The 15,498-nt window shown below is 37.5% G+C and overlaps 1 protein-coding gene across 50 annotated transcripts in view; it reads left to right on the top strand.

The window, feature by feature from the left end:
• The window catches only part of ANKAR (ankyrin and armadillo repeat containing), a 52,070-nt gene that overhangs the window by 1,590 nt on the left and 34,982 nt on the right, over nucleotides 1–15,498 (top strand). For 39 of the 50 annotated variants that reach the window (XR_014079325.1, XR_014079331.1, XR_014079332.1 and 36 more), the window contains exons 2-8: nucleotides 797–1,432; nucleotides 7,538–7,975; nucleotides 9,588–9,751; nucleotides 10,345–10,448; nucleotides 11,049–11,229; nucleotides 12,292–12,511; nucleotides 13,871–13,906. Coding sequence is in view for 32 of the 50 variants with exons in the window: in XM_081579336.1 (XP_081435462.1) it covers nucleotides 832–1,432; nucleotides 7,538–7,975; nucleotides 9,588–9,751; nucleotides 10,345–10,448; nucleotides 11,049–11,229; nucleotides 12,292–12,511; nucleotides 13,871–13,906 (1,744 nt within the window). In the remaining 18 variants the exon portion in view is untranslated. The remainder of the gene's footprint in view (nucleotides 1–796; nucleotides 1,433–7,537; nucleotides 7,976–9,587; nucleotides 9,752–10,344; nucleotides 10,449–11,048; nucleotides 11,230–12,291; nucleotides 12,512–13,870; nucleotides 13,907–15,498) is intronic. The other 11 variants (XR_014079335.1, XM_081579341.1, XM_081579342.1 and 8 more) reach the window with 2 other exon arrangements.

Below are 15,498 nucleotides of genomic sequence, written 5' to 3'. Positions count from 1 at the left end.
TGCTTAATGTAAAACCTCAAAACAAACAAAAGACAAACCTAAGCATAGATACAGAGAACAGTTTGATGGTTGCCAGAGGCAGAGGGTGAGGTGGGTAAAATGGGTGAAGGGAGTCAAAAGGTACAAACTTCAGTTATAAAATAAATAAGTCACGGGGAAGTAATGTATAGCATGGCAACTATAGTTAATAATATCAGGACTTCCCTGGTGGCACATTAGATAAGAATCCACCTGCCAATGTAGGAGACACAGGTTCAGTGCCTTGTCCAGGAAGATTCCACATGCAACTGAGTCCCTGTGCCACAACTGCTGAGCCCACGCTCTAGGGCCAGTAAGCTGCAACGTCTGAAGCCCGTGCACCTAGAGCCTGTGCTCTGCAACGTATATTGCAATGAAGAGTAGCCCCCACTCGTCACAACTAGAAAAAGCCCTTGCAGCAACAAAGACCCAGAGCAGCCAAAAATAAATAAATGTTTATAGTTAATAATAACACATTGCATATCTGAATATTGCTAAGAGTAAACCTTAAAAGTTCTCATAAGAAAAAAAATTCTGTATGTGTGGTAACAGATGTTAACTTGATTTTTTGTGGTGATCATTTCAAAATATATACAAGTATTAAATTACTATGTTGTACAGCTGAAACTAATATAATGTATGTCAATTATGTAATGGTTGACCATGCAACAATTAACCATAAAGATGAAAGGTATAGATTTATTTCTTGAGAAATTCAGCTTCATTACCATGGTAAGTTTTATTGCTTGTCTTTTCCTTTTTATTCATTTCATTGCAGAAACTTCAAAAAGGACACACTAGAATTAATTAGAAATGTTAAGATTGCCCAAAAAAGGAGCACCTAGATTTGATCAAAATCAAGATGATGAAACTTACCTGGAAAATTTAGCTGTACAGAGAAATGCTTCTGCTTTTTTTGAAAAATATGATCGGAGTGAAGTACAAGAGTTGTTAACTACTGCACTAGTTAGCTGGTTGTCTGCCAAAGAAGATGTTCGCTCTCAACTAGACATGCCGTGTGGAATTATGAGTCAAATGAATAACGTAGGCTTCTCCACTGCAATCCTACTGACTCCTGTGGACCCTACTGCCCTCTTAGACTATAGAGAAGTCCATCAGATCATAAGAGAATTGGCTGTTGGAATTTATTGCTTAAATCAAATTCCTTCTATCAGTTTAGAAGCTAATTACGATCAGAGTTCTTCTTGTCAATTACCTCCAGCTTATTTTGATACCAGAATTGGGCAAATTCTGATCAATATTGACTACATGTTGAAAGCACTATGGCATGGAATATATATGCCCAAAGAAAAACGAGCTAGATTTTCTGAATTGTGGCGTACCATTATGGACATTGATCCAGATGGGAAGCCTCAAACAAACAGAGATATATTTGCAGAGTTTAGTTCAGCAGGTAAGAGAATTTAACATGTTTTATTTTTATTACAATCCTCTTTTAAAAATTAAAAGTAATTTATATGTGATTTGGTTTTATTTTAGCCACATTTCTTAAAAGAGATTTTTTTAAATTCCAAAGAATCTATCTTTTCAATAGTTAATCTTTTTTTTCAATGCCACCTTTTGAATCTGGGTTAGAACCCGAACTACAGAAGTGTTCGTTTGCTTTTTACTACATCTGTGGCTAGACTGCTGTGGAGTTCAAATACATGTGAATAAGATTTGCTTGATGACAATAAGGCAGCCTGACTCACCTGCTATGGATTGGGTATCCAGGTGTGTTTCAGCTTCTGTAGCTTTTTGTGTACCAGCAAGCAGTACCGTCTCTTGGTACCTCTATGTCTGGTAATAGCTCTCATTTCCATGCAAGGTCATCAACTTCTGTTGAGAGAAGAGTCCAAGAGTAGTGAGTTTAGGCAGAAATTCTCCTCCTCTGGGAGAGAATTAGTCTGTGATGTTGGTGGAATCAGCACAAATGCCACTGGATAGGTGTTTATATCCTCTACTCCTAGGACTGAAGGACCACTGGCTACTAAAAAATTATAACTGGAACCTAAAAATCTCTTCTTGTTCAGATCTTTGGATGATTAGGGTGAAATAATGCAAAAGACTGCCAGTAAAAGCTAATAAACTCCATTAATTTCTGCATTCCCTTGACTGGTAGTTCTCTCTTAAAGGGTACTGATATTTTGACATCCTATAGATACATTGTTGGAGATAATATGACATGGTCAAAATCTTAAAACTTTTGTTAGCATTCACCCAGAAGTTCTATCATTTTGGTAGTTTAGGACCTTCAAGGCTAGTTCAGGTCACATAAATAAAATGTAACTAAACTAGGATATAGTTTTAGTAGTCAATGACTCTTCTATCCTGGAAATTGTCTAGTAGTCTATTAACCAGTCGCTGTAAGACTGTAAGGAATATGGCACAAGTAAGATGATGTTTCTGCCTGCTTGCATTGACCAAGATGTGTCTGGAAAACTAAGTTTCCTGGTTTGCTCTTCTTGATCGAGATGGTGACAGGAGCTTTGTGAAGATCTGAGCTCCATGGAGGTTATTAAGGATCAGCAGGGGTGGATGGCAGCTTTTAACAATGTCAGAACTTTGACAATCCTTACAAAAATTGGGTTTGCTTTTCTTCTGTTTTCACAAAAATTATTTTGAGGCCCTCATTGGAGAAGAGGTGGGACTAAAGAACCATCATTCCAATTTGGCATGTGTCAAGCAAAGCGCAGGCCAGAGATGACAGATTGACTGGTAAAGAAACAATGACCCCTTTTTAGATTCTAAGTAGAAACTAGGTAGATATCTAGGTAGAAACTTCCATTATAGCAGTCAAATTCTGGAGCATGCTCAGGGTTAGAGGTGCACATGGAGGATTCAGTCATTCATATGTAAAAATCACAAGAGCCTTTGGATCATCCTGTGAGAGCATCAGTAGTTAAGAAGAGACATGATCAGGGCAGGAGGGAGCACATGCCCTGTTTTATATCTAAGGACAGAGGACTCCCGCCTAGTTGATGATAAAATCAATTATATCAAGCAACTTCGCAACCCAGCTTCTGGTCTATTGAATCCAGCTGCCCATCATATCTGAGGCCACCTTCTATGGGGATTCCCTCACAGTGGTGCTCCTGGTTGAGGGGATCAGAGCCACATAGAAACATTCTATTCAAGTTGTAGGTGGAGGTGGGAAGCACCCAGAGACTGAAGTTGTCTGTCTTCCATTGTCTACATTTTCAGGGGTGATATTCAGGATTGATCTTCAGTGCAGCATAAGCACTGGCCAGTTAGAACGAGCCTCAGTAATAATGCCAGAACAAGATCTCAGAGGCCTCCCGCTTGTCATATGTATACTTTGCTGGATCATGAAGCTTTCTAGACTGTCCCGGGGGAGGGAGGCATTCAAAGAGCTCAGGGCTAGAGCAATTCAGTTTACCAAACAATATCAAAGGTTTCAGTATTTTAACAGTGTAGCCATATTGATATATAGCTAAATATCAGTCCTGGACATTTCTACGTAATTCTTCTTTCCTGGATGAGAACTCGTGCCTTGACTATTATGATCCTACCTTTAAACTATCTCAAAATCATCCACTTTGGTTCATCTCAGCTACTACACCCTACCCTTTTCTCTAGCCTTACATACTGCAACTGCTTTCTGACTGCTCTCTCTGCCTGTAATCCCTTTTCACTGAAAATGAATGAAGCTAGAAATCATGCAAATCCAGTCACTCTACCACCATGTGTCCTGGGAGAAATACTGTGTTACACCAAAGCACTTTGTGATATTGGCTGCCGAGCAGTCAAAGAAGTGCATCATACATGGATAGAGATTTTCTTCTCCCTCTACCGCTGTCCAGGAGTCTGTTGAAGGACTGGCAGCACCAGCCTGCCTCAGGCACTGTAACAATGGTATAGTGCAAACAATAGTAAAGGAGCGAGCAGCACATACACCAGAGTGCTGGCGCAGTTTGCAGGCGGGAGACTCAGCGAGACAGCAGGGATTGGTACAGGTTCCCATCACCCACCACATCAGGAGCATCCCTGTGAAATCCTGCAGGGCCAAGCATCAGATTGTGGGAAAGGCACCTGGACTCTTAGGAGACGGGGCTTTTATGCTGCATGCTTAAGGATATACAGGGTCAGATACCAGCATACAAGTGCAAAGTGTATTAGCCTAGGTTGCCCCCCAAATTAGGGTCTGAAATGAGGACTTAAGTCAGAGTAGTTTATGGAAAATGACTCCAAGGGACAGGAGTGAGGGACAGGAAATGCATAGGAAAGGAGGAATCATCAACCCAAGGATATGCTGGTGAGCTTTCACCAATTAGATAATTAGTTATGGTTTGGCTGGGACTCTGGGGAGTCACACAGAACATACTTCAGGATTGTCAGCCTGAGGGATGGAGGAGGGGAGCATGTATTCCCTGGCTCCTCTCCTGCATTGGTCAAAGATGACATGGGAGTTAACTCTGTGTGCAGATTTGTTCATCCGTCAGAGTGGCTGACTGGATTCCATCCGGAGTCCAACACAGCAGTGAAGAGAAACCCCAGGGCAAAAGTAAGGGCCACATGATGCATCTGAGGCAAAGTGTGGTCAGGTTATATCTGTGTGGAGCTGGTCCATGCAGTAAGAGCCAGAGTGAAATATAGATTGCCAGGGAACACAAGGTGTCTGATATAGAGTGTGACTCATGGCAATTTGGCTTTAGCCCTATGCTCCCAGTTTAGTCCTTGTAGTTGCTGCTGTATAGCAGCAAGATGCTGGGAAAACTTGCTATTTCATCTTTCATGGTTGAAGAAACAGCACCTCCTCTCTTGACTGTGAGTCTGGGTTCAAACCTTGCAACTGACCATGTGATTGCCTTGAAAACTGTGCTACAATGGATTTCCAAGGAACTCTGCAGGAAGCCAACAATATTGGCAGGGAGGAAGACTTTTGTGAATCAATGAGGACAAGTTCAACTTCAGGTCTCTAATAGCTTTGCACAGCACAAAACCACCAGGAAACACCACCCTTAGAAAAACAGTAGCAACAGTAGTGGAGAATACAACACACCAAAAATCTGGTCCTATTCTCCAGTTTGCTGAGGAAGTATACTAATTAGGGCAAGTCCCTTGATCTGATGACCTTATTTAATACCAAAAGCTGGTAGAGTGATATGGTTATTTTTTTATTCCTTGACCTTTGTCTGGAATGCTCTTTCCCTCACCCCATTCTTCTGCATTCCTTCCCAGGTTATTGCTACTCATTTTTTGATGCTTGCTTCAGATACCACCTCCTCTGTGCACATTGTACCACTTTTTATGGAAATTGTTGGCTTCATCTCTGTCTTCCTTAATAGATTTTCTGTGCTTGAGAACTTGAGAGCACAGAAATATGTCTTTTTTTGTCTTTAAATTCTCATTACACCTACAGTGCTTTGTTGTTATTTAGTCACTAAGTTGTGTCCAACTCTTCAACCCCATGGACCCGCCAGGCTCCTCTTCCATGGAGTTTTCCAAGCAAGAACACTTAAGTGGGTTGCCATTGCCTTCTCCAGGGGATCTTCCTGACATGGGGATCGAACCTGAGTCTCCTGCATTGGCAGGCGGATTCTTAACCACCAAGCCACTGAGCCACCAGGAAGCCCCCTACAGTGCTTCAGTTCAGTTCAGTTCAGTCGCTCAGTCATGTCCGACTCTTTACGACCCCATGGACTATGCAGTCCATGGAATTCTCTAAGCCATAATACTGGAGTGGGTAGCCTTTCTCTTCTCCAGGGGATCTTCCCAACCCAGGGATCAACCCTAGGTCTCCCGCATTGCAGGCAGACTCTTTACCAGCTGAGCCAACAGGGAAGCCCTTTTAGTTTGAGGAAGTGATGGATAAATAGTGCTTTTAACTATGATAAGGAATGAAAGAAAAGCAAATTTGGGAGAGAGGAAAAGTGGATTTTGTTTGGGAGTGGCTCTAGGACATTCAAGTAAAGATATTTATTCATTTTAGTTCAGTCACTCAGTCACGTCTGACTCTTGGCGACCCCATGGACTGCAGTACACCAGGCCTCCCTGTCCATCACCAACTCCCAGAGCCTACTCAAACTCATGTCCATTGAATCGCTGATGCCATCCAACCGTCTCATCCTCTGTCTTCCCCTTCTTCTCCCACCTTCAATCTTTCCCAGCATCAGGGTCTTTTCAAAGGAGTCAGTTCTTCACATCAGGTGACCAAAGTATTGCAGTTTCAGCTTCAGCATCAGTCCTTCCAACGAATATTCAGGACTGATTTCCTTTAGTAAATCACTTGGGGGTCTCTCCCCAGATGCCATTATCTTTTTGACTGGTCTGTTTCCTTCTGTCTCCTGCTTTGAGGGGGCAGTGAGTCTGGCACCCGAGAAGCAGAAGGGGCTGTGGAGCTCTTCATTCCCTCTACTTCCAACACCTCAGCCTCTCTGGGCTGAGAATTGACTTGCTGCATTTTGGCTCCCATCCACCCAAGCCACAAAGTTTTAGAGGAATCAGCAATGATCTAGCTTGTATTTAGATCTATTTTAACTGTCAGAAACACTTCAGTTTCTTTTTCATCTCAATAATTTATCTTACTCTTTTGCAAAAGGGATATGAATCATAGTGGTCATCTTAAAAATCCAAGCCTATTCTTGCTTTTTAAATATGTAGATTTGAGGAAGAAAAAAAGGAAAAAGAAAGGGGGGAGGCATGCTGATGTATTATTTACATTGTAAGGCACATATGTTACAAACAAGAGCCATATTTTCTACCAAGTCATATTTTATGATTCTAAGCCATTTTCTCAAGCCTAGATTAAAGTTGTCTTAAAGAAGACAACTTTAAGACAAATTGTCTTAAAAAAGACAACATGACAACAAGAAATGACAATTTCATTATAAATGCAAAGAAAATGTAAGAAATTTGTCATTTATAGTATGAGTGAAGTGAGTGAAATCGCTCAGTCATGTCCAGCTTTTTGCGACCGCATGGACTGTAGCCTACCAGACTCCTCAGCCCATGGAATTTTCCAGGTAAGAGTACTGGAGTGGGTTGCCATTTCCTTGTCCAATTTATAGTATAGAGTAAAACTAAATTTTAATTCTTGTTTCATTATTATTAGTAGGAAAGTTATTTATTGTATATATTTAGCTTCTGTTATCAGCAAGGAGAAGAAATGTGTATTATAGGAACTGAATAAGCAGATATACTTTATGCCCAAGTAAGAAGCTGATTCTTTGCTTAAAGGAAGATCACATTTCTCATTTTCTTCCATATTTTCTTGAATTAAAAATGAGACATGTTATTATGTTTCCATGGTGTTGTATTATTCCTTCAAAGAGAATGAAAATCAATTCTTTTTAATTCCACAAGCTTCTCTCTTTCTTTACTCTGCTTAGTTACCATATATCTATCTGCTTTTCTTCTTTGATAGTTTTAACAGTATCTCATTATTCCTTTGCTGTCATTTTGGTAGAATTTTGAGATGAAACTCTATTCAATCTATTTATCCAGAAGCCAAGTATGAAAATTTCACAATCTTAAATCTTTCTTTTTTACTGTGAAGGTTTGATTGATATTACAAAGGATCCAGACTTTGATGGAATCTATGATGAAGACATGAATGAAGATCCAACATATAATCCCAATAGCCCTGAAGAAAAAGCTGTATTTATGAAATATGCAGAAAATATCCTACTAAAGATGACATTCAGCACCACACAAGTTCAACAGTGTGAAAATGTTTTTATATTTGAAACAGCCTATTGGCTTACTAATGCTATAAAATGTAATCAGGATAATCTTGATATTTGTACCTACCAGAGATTACAGCAAAGATTATATCTTCAAAAAAAGATTATTCAAAAACACTTTGAGAAGAAAAAAGAAATCAGGAAAGGGATAGGATACCTAAAATTAATATGTTTTCTGACTCCATTTCTACTGAGCTTAAAAAAGAAGATGAAAGTTCCATATTTAAGTGGTCTGCTTCAGCCTTTTTCAGGTAAGAGTATTGCCAAAATTATATTTAAAATGTAGATATATATTGAATTTATGTTTAAATTCAATTTTGTTTATAGTATGTGGGTCCAAGCATATAACCAAGCTATAGCATGTTAAAAATAAAAAACATGTTAAGGTTTGACAGAAAACAACAAAATTCTGTAAAGCAATTACAGAAAAGCAATCTGCAATTCCTTCAATTAAAATATAAATAAGTAAAAAACAAAATGTGATATCTCCAAAGTAATTAAAAATCCCTGGTATAGTCACATAGTACAAGGTACATATCTTTATCAATTATGAGAACGATTGAAAGACAAAATGATTTCTGAGATATGTTATGTCCATGATAGGATGACGCTATATCATAGCTCATGCAAAGGATAAATTCAGCACATTTCTACTCAACATCCCTATTGTGTTTTTCAGGAAAATTAGAAATTGACTCAGATTAATATGGAGCAGTAAAAGATCATGAATGGTCTTACATTTCTGAAAAAAAAATGAAAACATATTAAAAACTTTAGTAATATATTGGTCCTATAACATAAGAGTAGACCAACGTAAAAGAAGACGGAGCTGAAATAGGGTCATGTTTATGTGGAATTTGACAGGAATACAGAGCAAACCATTCCTCCCACTCAGATTAGCACACAAATTGTGTATTTTCGTTGGTGCTTAAACATAAAGGCTTATTTATAGCAGGTTTTCTATTCAGATGGTAGATTTTCAGTAGAAATTTTGCAAATCATTTAATGAAATTTGTGTCATGAGAATTATGATAGTGAAGCTTATAATCCATACCTGTGAACTAATTAAAAATGAACGCATGACAATCTTGTCCAGGGATGCGGGTGGGGGGAGTGTCTTATGTATGGAACTAATGTGCTCTTTAGAGGATGTTAGCTGTACCTGTAATGACTTACTACTTAAATTATTGGAAACACATGTGACTAAATATTAATAATTAATTTCCATGTGGTGAGATTTGGGTATTACATTTTTCTTTGTAATTTTCTGGACTTTTTGCATTTCTTAAAATATACACCTTATATTGATGAAACTATATTCTGCTAACAAGTCAAAATACTGAATAAACCTAATCCTTGCCAGAATTTTAGAAAATTATTTTTAAAAATAAATGTTATATGTGTAGCTTTCTAGAAGAATGAACTGATTATTTTTGTCATGTGACAGATACCCACCTTTTCTTTATAGTGTCTCTCTTCCTTAACTAGTTCAGGTAACTTTTGTTTATTTAACTAGAGAGTCTCCATGGTACAGAGTTTCAAATCTCTTTTAATAATTGGGGATATAATATTAGTCTTGAGCTCACATATAGTAATCAATAAGTAAATTAGTGTTTTGAGTATTCTTTTGAAATGTGTGTACAAGGAAACTATCAAAAATGCCCAAAACATATGATATAAATATATTTCAACATTTAAAATATACATTTAGCATAAATAATTTTATCGACTACAATTGTGAAGATTTCCATTTCACATGGATTCTTTTCACTTTATGTAAAAATGAATTGAGACCTCCAAAATATGACTGCTTATATTCTATTATTGAACTTTTAAACAAAATTTTGTTTTCATTTTTTTGAGATGACAAGGTCAAGACAGAGCGAGAATTGCCTCCATTTATTTATGGAAGAGATTTTAAATGCCCAAATTTTCACTACAAAGAGGATCAGTATTTTCATGTTCATGGAGGAATTGAATTTGATATCAGCACCCCTTCAATTGAGAATGCTTTGGAAGATTTTAAGGTTTAAATTATTGTTGTTCCTGAAACTGTTTGTCATTTCACAACGCTTTCATCCTATTCTCCAACCAGGAAGAGTTTCTGCTGCTGCAGGCACTAGGCGGCTCTCCAAATGATGATCTCCACAGCTCGCTAGTTTCTTCATACATTACCTAACATACATGAATTAAGTGCAAGTCTATGTAAGGCCCTGTGTTAGATGTCAGAGGCACAGCTATCATCCTTGCAGAATTTATAGGCCATATTTGCCCTGGAACAGTTAACCTAGTACAGAAGAAATCCCTGAACATTAACTACATATTCCATTTTTCTCAAGGATTAGCATTAAAACAGAGTTCCTCCAGAGTTTGAGAACAATAGTTCTTCATCTGGAAAACATACTACATTTCAATTGTCATTGCTTTTCTACCTTCTCCACATTATATTTTCTTGTAAAAAAAAATTTACCTCATATCCAAATTAGGAATTGTATACATTCAGTCATTATCAGGGTCTCTTGGGATATTTTATTAAAAATTTGTTCATGTATAAAATTTCATCAAAATAAGTCTTACAATTGTTTATATTTGTTTTTTAGTAACATAATTTATATTTTAGAATAATTTAGAAAAAATACGGGATTGTGCTGTTAATACATTTGCAGAAGACTCAGGATACAAAGAATATTACTCAATACCAGTCATGAAATTTAATGGAAAGAGGTGAGGAACTTTTAGTAACTATTCACAGTATCACAACTTGTTGAAAGCAGAAAACAGGAAACTGTCAAAATGCAAAGGCTAACTTCAAACTTTAGGATGGAGATCCTGGAACAATAATAACCCCCATGAATGACTACAAACTCTAGAAAGTATTAAATGTTAGATTTATGACTTCATACACTTTGATACAGTTTCCCTGGTGGTTCAGTGGTAAAGAACCTACCTGCCAATGCAGGAGATTAGGGTTCGCTCCATGGATGGGGAAGATCCCCTGGAGAAGGAAACAGCAACCTACCCCAGTATTCTTGCCTGGGAAAGCCCGTGGACAGAGGAGCCTACAGTCCTCCGTGGCCTCGTGGCTACAGTCCATGGGGTCACAAAAAGGTTGACATGACTTAGCATCTACACGACAATAACAACACTTTGATACATTCTGTGTAATAGTCCTTAGACATGGTAACTCGTTCTTATAATGAACACAATGGTTAAATGGGGATGGACGTGTTTTTGTCATAGAAAATTGTAACTGTTATAAAAAAAGTTTTGCCAGCATTCCAAGTCAGAAAAGCTTAAAATTTTTTCTTTATTTTTTTGTAACAGCTACTATGTGATCAGTTTTGAACTTGAAATTTTCTATCAGCAGCTGTATAAGACACAGTGGTGGGGAGCCATAAATGAAATAGTGAACAATTTGAGGCTGAAAAGACTTCCACTGACAGATGCTCAATTACACGAACAATTTAAGAAAAAATTTGGTTTCAAGAAAGCTATGAAATGCAAGGTATTTCAGTGATTACCACATAATTTAGTATAAGAAATTATAAATAAGTAGGTATCTCAAAGTTTTATCACAGGGATAAATAATAGGTTAAATGAAGTCTTTAATATGCAATTAAGATTCTACATTTTAGTAGCCAAAAATTCTGAGTTATACATTTATGGCCAAGTTACAAAACAAACTGTTCATGAATCAAATTGTGATTAATCTTAATAATGGCTAATATTTATGGAGTGCTTATTTTGTATGCTAGGCACTGCCATAAATTCTTTCAGCAAACTCTTTCTAGACACTAGTACTATTGTTATCAATCCTATTTTACAAATGAGAAATTTGACATGCAGTGAGTTGAGGGTCTTTCCCAAATCACACTGCTAGTAAATTGCAGAGTCAGGCTTCAGTTGTGGGGACTAAATCTAAGGAACAACCCTGGCATCCTAAATCACATCTCTGTATCTGCTTCAACATGCCTTGACTTACAACTTTTGAAACTGATAAATTAAGTGGTGAGCTCACCAATTTCAAAGGACACATTGGCATTTATTTACCATTTATTTGTTTTAATGTCCATAAATGTTAAGTATTGATAAACTTAGTTTAATTTAAAAATATTGAGTAGTCAGAACATCTGAAAATGGGACATTTTCACCTCTCCACTTTAAGACATAAAGCAAAGAAGACTACCCTTGTAGCTATATATTTCAAGTCTCTGGACTTCTAAGTTAGACTGCTCTTAAGTTAGAGAAAGAATTTCATGTCCATTTGCTTTTTAAATATTTCAGAAGGGTATTTATCTACCTTCCTTGACTTGTCTCCTGAGAAGAAAGATGTACAACTTCTCCTTTAAAAAAAAGAAGGAAAAAATTTCCCCAAAATAGTTTAAAAGTTCTCAGAGTAACTTCATTGCCCAGTGAGACACTCTACACATGGATCTTGTGAAAATTCTACTGTAATTGAACACCAATCATGTGATTACATTAATATAGTTCATTGTCCTTTTTGTCCTTTCACTAAATTTTAGGTGCATTTTGAAAACACTAATTCTGACCTTCCTCATAATTTTAGAGTATCCCATTTGGTATGAAGTCTGCTGTTGAAAGAGGATTATATGCTGTTTTCCATACATTCAGCCGTAAAACCTCGAGCTCGACAATCAATGTTTCAGACGAGGCAGGTTATGCTATTTTCCATCATGCTGCTCTACACAACAGAGTTCCAATCATATGTCAGCTGTGCAATGCCAACTTCAACGTCAATCAGAGACGCTTTATTATACTTAGCCAAGGTGCCATAAAGTTTTTCTCTCTTAAAATGTTTTTCTTTTACTTCAGCACTACAAATGCATGTTGATTTTAACACAGGTTAAAACTTAGTATTGGAGACTAGAGCAGACTTGTTTCTGTTTTATCCAGAGGGGCTCCTTTTTGTTTTCTAAGTATCACCTGTTGTTTCCTTCATTGAATATAAGCTCCATGAAGGGCAAGAATTTGGTTCACCTTGTTTGCCAATGTACTCTAGGGCCCAGAAGAAAACCTGGCATTGGTAGATGCTTGTTGAATGAATGGCATGATGGTGAATCCAGGGTAGTATTTGATAATCACTGACATAATTAATATACAGTGAGGTACTGTGGAAATTCTGAGAAAAGGGAGATAATTAGAGATCCCAACAGAACACCCTGTTCTTATCCCAGGTTCTTAACCAGGTAATAGTTTCTTCATACGACATAAACATATGTGATAACAAAAAATTCCTCTGTTATCATAGTTTTAGGATTAATGACCCCTTTAAGGCTAACCTGGTTTAACCTTTAAAAAGCAAAATTTCCTGATTATTAGAATTACATACATATTTATATGTTCATTGGAATAAATTTAACCAGTATAAAAATAATAGAATAGAAAATGAAAGTAGAAGCCCTCCATAACTGAAGAGGGGAAATAAGGTCTTGGGAATGGCTGATGCAACAATATTGGCAATAAGAAATGGTGATTTTATATTTTAACATGTTGTCTTAAGAAGCTGTGTTTAATTTTCACACCAGAACAAAATGTGCTGCTTTAATCCTATTGACTGTTGAACAATTTCATACTCTGTCAGTATAATTAAAATGTTTTGGCACTAAAATGCTTCTATTACTTAATTAAAATATTCAGTAGACAATGAACTTAGTTAAAATAGAGCAAAATTCAGTCAAAGTGTAGTAGATGGCCTGTTATTTAAAGATGTGTTTTAAGAGTTTTTGATGTTAAAAAAAAGCTTTCATAATTAAAGTTTCTGTTTCATATTGTGACTACATAGATTTCCATTTGCTGAGAACTGAGTAGAGTTTGAGGTATGGAAAATATATAACTACTGGCAATGTCTATGTATCATGACTTCACCAACACAAAGCTGTCCCCTGTGAATTTTGGCCAGCCGTGTGGAAGGCAGCACTCCTGGGTCTGTCTGATGCCACATCAGGTGCATACCCATGCCCAGATGGCTTTGCCAAAAATTACACTCAGTCCTGTTTGGTGTAATCCTTTCACCTGCATCTCAACATAGTCATTTTGTTCACCTTCATATGAATCAATTTTGACTAATTTGGGAAACTATTACGTATTAATAATCATATTTCTATATGTATTCCTTTTTAAAACAGAGTCATCAAAAGTAGACATGAAAAAAGAAAGAAATGGTAAGACTTAAGTAAAATATTTCACATTTTTAAAAGTTCACTGCATATATTAAAACTTATAGTATATAATCTTCAAAATGCTGTCATATGAGGATAACACAAAATGATCTTTCTATACTATTTGAAGTGTACAGTTCATCTACCTGTGATTATTTATTCATATTTTTTCAGTTTTGGCAGTAGTTCCTTTTTTAACCAAAACTTATTTCTATAAAATCTGGGCCTAAAATGGGTTTTATGCCCCCCCAAAATGAGCAGTTAATATTATTTAGATATGCTGCCACCTAGTGACAGTAACATTCTGTGCAGTCTGAGAATGCATCATTCTTGCTGGGGTGAGAGACTTTAACCCAAGTATTGTATATGCAGAAATCAGAAAACATTTTAAAGGATACAGAGAAGACTATACCTTCATACTCTATATAAGATAATTCAAAGAGGGTTTATTTTTAAAGAAATCATTTGCAAAGACCTGAATTTTGTAAGGGGAACAGTGATAGTCATTCAGTTGTGTCTGACTCTTTGCAACCCTATGGACTGTAGCTCACTGGGCTCCTCTGTCCATTGGATTCTTCAGGCCAGAATACTTGAGTGGGTTGCCATTTCCTTCTCCAGGGATCTTCCCGACCCAGAAATCAAACCTCAGTCTCCTGCATTGCAGGCAGATGTTTTCTCATCTGAGCCACCAGGGAAGCCTAGTGAAAGGGCAATAGTTATTCAAACCAGCCTCTTCCCATTGATGGAAGAATAGCTAACCAGAGATAACCAGAGAGGTTATCCTGACCTCACCTCTTCCTCCTCCAGTCTCCTGCCAGGGCTCCCCATTGGCAGTTACAGACAAGAAGACAAAGAGCAGGGGTTGCAAAATCTGCAGAGGCCTGCAAAATCTGAAGAGAGCAAGAAAGGTGGTAGAGGGAGGTGAGTGGCCTGCAGGGGAAAAAGAAAGCTTATCTACTGGCCCATCTACACTGTAGGAATTTACAGCCGAGTAAGGATGCTGTGAAAGTGCTGCACTCAATATGCCAGCAAATTTGTAAAACTCAGTAATGGCCACAGGACTGGAAAAGGTCAGTTTGCATTCCAATCCCAAAGAAAGGCAATGCCAAAGAATGTTCAAACTACCGCACAACTGCACTCATCTCACACACTAGTAAAGTAATGCTCAAAATTCTCCAAACCAGGCTTCAGTAATACGTGAACCATGAACTTCCAGATGTTCAAGCTGGTTTTAGAAAAGGCAGAGATCAAATTGCCAACATCCAATGGATCATCGAAAAAGCAAGAGAGTTCCAGAAAAACATCTATTTCTGCTTTGTTGACTATGCCAAAGCGTTTGACTGTGTGGATCACAATAAACTGTGGAAAATTCTGAAAGAGATGGGAATACTAGACCACTTGACCTGCCTCTTGAGAAATCTGTATGCAGGTCAGGAAGCAACAGTTAGAACTGGACATGGAACAACAGACTGGTTCCAAATAGGAAAAGGAGTGCATCAAGGCTGCATATCATCACCCTGCTTATTTAACTTATATGCAGAGTACATTATGAGAAACGCTGGGCTGGAAGAAGCGCAAGCTGGAATCAAGATTTC

Source organism: Giraffa tippelskirchi, chromosome 3 (assembly GCF_054371585.1).
Source record: "Giraffa tippelskirchi isolate mGirTip1 chromosome 3, T2T-mGirTip1v1.2.pri, whole genome shotgun sequence".
Lineage (NCBI taxonomy): Eukaryota > Metazoa > Chordata > Mammalia > Artiodactyla > Giraffidae > Giraffa > Giraffa tippelskirchi.
The sequence above is the reverse complement of the archived record's forward strand: the minus strand, read 5'-3'. Positions and strand labels throughout refer to the sequence as shown.